The sequence below is a fragment of the Panthera onca genome, chromosome D3, assembly GCF_046562875.1.
Source record: "Panthera onca isolate mPanOnc1 chromosome D3, mPanOnc1 haplotype 2, whole genome shotgun sequence".
NCBI lineage: Eukaryota > Metazoa > Chordata > Mammalia > Carnivora > Felidae > Panthera > Panthera onca.
Window position 1 is genome coordinate 66,457,429 of NC_138350.1, and position 1,617 is coordinate 66,459,045.

Consider the following 1,617-nt stretch of genomic DNA (forward strand, 5'->3'; position numbering starts at 1 on the left):
CAGCCGCCGCGCCCGCGCCCGCGCCGGCGCCAACGCTGGTCACGCAGCCGCCCCCGGCGCCGCCCCCTCCCGCCCCGGCGCCGCCCGAGGCCGCGGCCACAGAGAGGCTGGCGGCGGCGGCCGAGAGACTGGCGGCGGCCACAACGGCCGCCTCCTGCAACGAGTCGTCGTCGTCGTCGAAGCGCGGCCGCTTGTGATGGGCGTGGGGCGCGCCCGCCAGCTCGGCCAGGGGTGGCGGCGGCGGCGGGGGCGGGGGCGCCCCCAGCAGGTGCGGACCCAGCAGTCCCCCGCCTCCAGCCACCGCAGCCGCCGCTGCCACGGCGGCCGCCTTGACCGAGCTGAGCGGGTGGCAGGCGGGGTGCGCGCCGGGCTGGGGCAGCGCGCGCTTTCGGCTACCGCCGTTGAACATGGCCTTGACGTCCTCCCAGGCGAAGACTAGCTCGTCCTGGGGACTCTTGTCGGTGAGCTTGAGATGACGGCGCCAAGAGTTGAAGTTGGCTGCGTCCGGCTGCGTGTACTTGGCGTCGGGCGTACGGTGGGAGTGGAAGATGAACTTGTTAGGTGAGAAGTACATGTTGCAGTAGCTGCATTTGATGCACTTGGCGCGGGAGCTGTTGTAGCGCGCGGGGATGAAGCTACCGCGGCAGCCCCAGGCGCACTCGTGAGACACGTCGAAGGCGAAGTTGTCGGGCAGCTTGGGCGGCCTGTTTTCGCCCAGGAACGACTTGCACAAGCGCTCGGCCTCACGCTTGGTGATCATGCCGCAGCGGCGCGATGAGATGGGCATGGCTCCGGCGCGCCGCAGGATCTCCAGCTGCACCGGTGTGCACTGCACGCACGTGATGCCCAGCGCCACACGACGGTTGTGGATCTCGTTGTAGCTGAAGTTCTTGAGGAGAGTGTTGGAGATCTGTGCCAGGCACAGGCGCTCCTGCCCGTCGATCACCAATGACACGATGGGAATGCCGTAGAGGATCACCTGGCCCACCTGGTTGGGTTTGAGGTTGGCGTGGCCCGGCCGCGGCTGGCTCAGCGCTTCGGGCTGGAAGGCGCTCGACGGCGATGCCAGCAGGATGTCGTTGGGCCCCGGCAGCGGGCTGGAAGCCATTTCCTCCGCCGCGGAATCCCGGGCCGAGCCCTCCGGGTCTGCCTTGGAGACTGGAACGGAAAGGAGAAAGCGTTGACTAGGGCTAAGACAGAAGGGTGGGTTGAATCGCTTAACTAAAGAATTATAAGAACTTCCTTGCTTTGGTTGAGACAAGGTTAGCGCTGGGCAAAGGAACCAAGTTTCAGACAGAGGAAGTCACTTCTCTTAATTTTCTTCAAGGTCACCCTTTGGAAATGCAGGGATTGGGAAGTACTTTTCTTCTGTTCTAAATATCCAAAGAAAGTTAACTGTTTAAAACAATGCAATCAATTCCTAAGAAACTCAAGACCTTGTCTGTGATTTCTAAAAGTTAGAAAAAAATGGCGTGCCCGCCAGAAATTAGAAAGTAATGATGACAGTTGTAACTCTTGCAGATTCTAAAAGTTCTGGAAAACTGGGGGTTGGCCATTGAAACCCAAATTTAAAAAGAGAGACCATTTACATTCGCTTAAAAATAGATTGATTTTGGT

The 1,617-nt window shown here is 60.8% G+C and overlaps 1 protein-coding gene across 1 annotated transcript in view; it reads right to left on the reverse strand.

Annotated features, from left to right (window-relative positions):
- Window positions 1-1,355, reverse strand: part of SKOR2 (SKI family transcriptional corepressor 2) — a 36,207-nt gene extending 34,852 nt beyond the window's left edge. Inside the window, exon 1 of the mRNA XM_060611906.3 lies at window positions 1-1,355. This exon is cut by the window's left edge and continues 1,490 nt beyond it. Within this exon, the coding sequence (XP_060467889.2) occupies window positions 1-1,108 (1,108 nt within the window). The 5' untranslated portion in view covers window positions 1,109-1,355.
- Between the last annotated feature and the right edge of the window lie 262 nt (window positions 1,356-1,617).